Below are 2,643 nucleotides of genomic sequence, written 5' to 3' on the forward strand. Positions count from 1 at the left end.
TTTTTTTTTTTTTTTTTTTGGTGGATAATTAACATCATTACAAGAGTGACCATGAAATTTAATTACACAATTAAAGAGTTAAATATTAACTTCAATAAAAATATTAAATTTAATATCAATGATAAACTGCTTGTTATCAACAATCACAACAACAAAACATCAATAATAATAGACTTGAAAATGTGAATAAATAAATAAACAAAACTGAACATATACCAGCTAAGCTTAGCATGGATTAGTGGTTAGGGAGATGGAGTCGTGATCGTAAGATTGGGGTTTCAATTCCTGGACAGGGTGATGCAAAACACTTCATTTCATGTTGCTTCAGTCTACTCAGGAGTAATCCTGTGATGGACTGGTTTCCCATCCAGAGAAACCAGGGCCATACCCCTTACAGAGTAATGGGGACTAACTAACCTAGCCAAGCTTAGAAGTATTTGTTTGCCTTATCAGAGTGGTGCTGGGGTAAGCAGCCATTTACACCAAACTAGAACCTGGAACTAAGTTACGCTGGTCTGATACTATGACTAAGTACATTAAAAATGGGTGGCGGTGCTTTGAATCATAGCAATGAGACATTGAAGAAGTGTTAGTCACAGGAAAAGAATGAGAGTGAAAATAATGGAGGAAGGTTTATTGGGTCATAGCAAGTGGGTGTAGAAAAAGTGTTTATAGAAGAAAAGGAGGAATACTTAAAAAAAGGAAGTTCTGCATTAATGGTTCTGCCAATTTGCCATACAAGACAATAGAAATACATAAAAAATATAAAATCACTTACTGATGTTTTTGGTCATGTACTCTTCTTTACTGCTTTGGTTAGGTGTGACGGATACTTTGCTGTCGGTGGTATCTTCAGTGAAGCCTGTATTAACATATCCGGTGGGGGGCTTTGTCGACACCTGTTTGCTTTCTAATGCTCGCAACCTTTGAGATTCCCGAAGAGATTTCCTCAAGAACTCATTTTCTCGTTCGAGGCGAGCTTCCTCTTCTCTTCTCTTGTTGAGGTATTCTTGGTGCATCTGGGCACGCTGTAGTTCTTCTTGAGTCGGAAGCCGCTGTGGCAAAGTATTGGTATTCTTATAGATAGCTTCATTTGACAAACTCTCCCTTGAGTTACTAGCAGATTGTAGGGGAGAGGATATTTTAGGTTTTGTAGGGGTCGAAGACGGTGGTGGATATCGAGGAGTGGACTTGACAGTGCCAATAAAGCTTTCAGGGCAATCAACTGCCATTTCTCGGTGGGGTCCTCGGTCTTCCATTTCATAGGGATTTTGAAAGTAATCAACATTCACATACTGAGAATTATTTAAAGAATTTAGGCTGCCAGTTTTCTGGGTATAAACAAGGCGTGCCTGTTTGTTGACGTTCTCTATTAAGGGTATTTCACTGCTACCCCTATTACTGGGAATTCCGACTTGCTTTCTCTTTGAGTCTGAATACCCATTCATTTCTTGCTCTTCTGTAAGGGTCATCCCCAATGATTGAGATTTAGCCCCTTCAATATAAGGTTTATCTGAAAGTCTACTGTTTTCTTCGAGAGGCAAAACTCTCTTCCTTTCGTCAGGTAAATTTCCAGGTGTATCAATGTTCTCTTTTTCAGTGTTTTCCTCGTCTGATGAAAGTCTGGTCATATCATTGGAATGGTAATTGCTGTTAGGAAAGGTGTCTGCCAGCTCTGCTAAGTCCCGTTGCACAGAAATGTTATAAGCATCCTCTACAAAATTAATTTCAGGAACTAAAAAAAAAAAGAAAGAAAAAAAATTAATACAAAACATATTTCTAACAAACACAAAATGGTGGGAGGAGGAGGAGGAGGAGGAGGGTGGGTCGAAATATAGTTGATCTGATTCAACTATATTTAGCTAATGCATCCTTTTAGTGACCATCCCCATAGAAGGATGAAAAAATGAAGTTGATCAGGAAGAGATTTAAAACTCAGAATGTAAAAGCTTGTAACCAAATTTTACAAAGTATATTACACAGCGTTAACAACAACAACAACAACAACAACAGTTGTTTCTGATTTAAGTGCAAAGTCAGCAATTTTGAAGAGTGTTAATATCAACCCCAGTACATGACTGGTACCAGGGTCATCTTAGTAGCATTATGGACCCCCAAGGAAAATCAGGGCATTGGGCACTATAGTATCTATTCATTGACAGCAAGATGTGGCACAGAACTGGGCCCCTAGACATGTGAGGTACCCCACCTCCCGAAGCAACTTCCCAATGAGCTCATGCCTTAAGACAGCGCTGACTGGTGCTTTATTTTATCAACTTTGGAGGATTAAATGGTAAAGTTGGCTTTGGTGGGATTTGAACTCAAAATATAAAGAACCGGAACGAATACCGAGGTATTTCCCCAAATGCTGCTCAATCATATGGTTTGGGGTTCAGTCCAAGCACACAGCATCTTGTGCTAGTGTCTTCTACTGTAGTCAGGGCCAACCAAAGTCTTAAGAGTGGATTTGGTAGATGGAAACTGAAAGAAGCTTGCTGTACATATCATAATCATTTTAATGTCCACTTTTCCATACTTGCATGGGTCAAACAGAATACATTGAGGTAGATTTAGCATAGCCCAGTGGTCACCATTGCCAGCCCCTGCTCGTTTCCAAACAACCTAATATTACCCCCCCCCCCC

At 39.4% G+C, this 2,643-nt stretch overlaps 1 protein-coding gene across 5 annotated transcripts in view; it reads right to left on the reverse strand.

The window, feature by feature from the left end:
• Positions 1-2,643, reverse strand: part of LOC106868582 (protein PALS1) — a 253,072-nt gene that overhangs the window by 40,023 nt on the left and 210,406 nt on the right. For all 5 annotated transcript variants that reach the window (XM_014913910.2, XM_014913909.2, XM_052971945.1 and 2 more), the window contains one exon: positions 779-1,735. In XM_014913910.2, coding sequence (XP_014769396.1) covers positions 779-1,735 — 957 coding nt within the window. The remainder of the gene's footprint in view (positions 1-778; positions 1,736-2,643) is intronic.

The sequence above is a fragment of the Octopus bimaculoides genome, chromosome 11, assembly GCF_001194135.2.
Source record: "Octopus bimaculoides isolate UCB-OBI-ISO-001 chromosome 11, ASM119413v2, whole genome shotgun sequence".
Classification (NCBI taxonomy): Eukaryota; Metazoa; Mollusca; class Cephalopoda; order Octopoda; family Octopodidae; genus Octopus; species Octopus bimaculoides.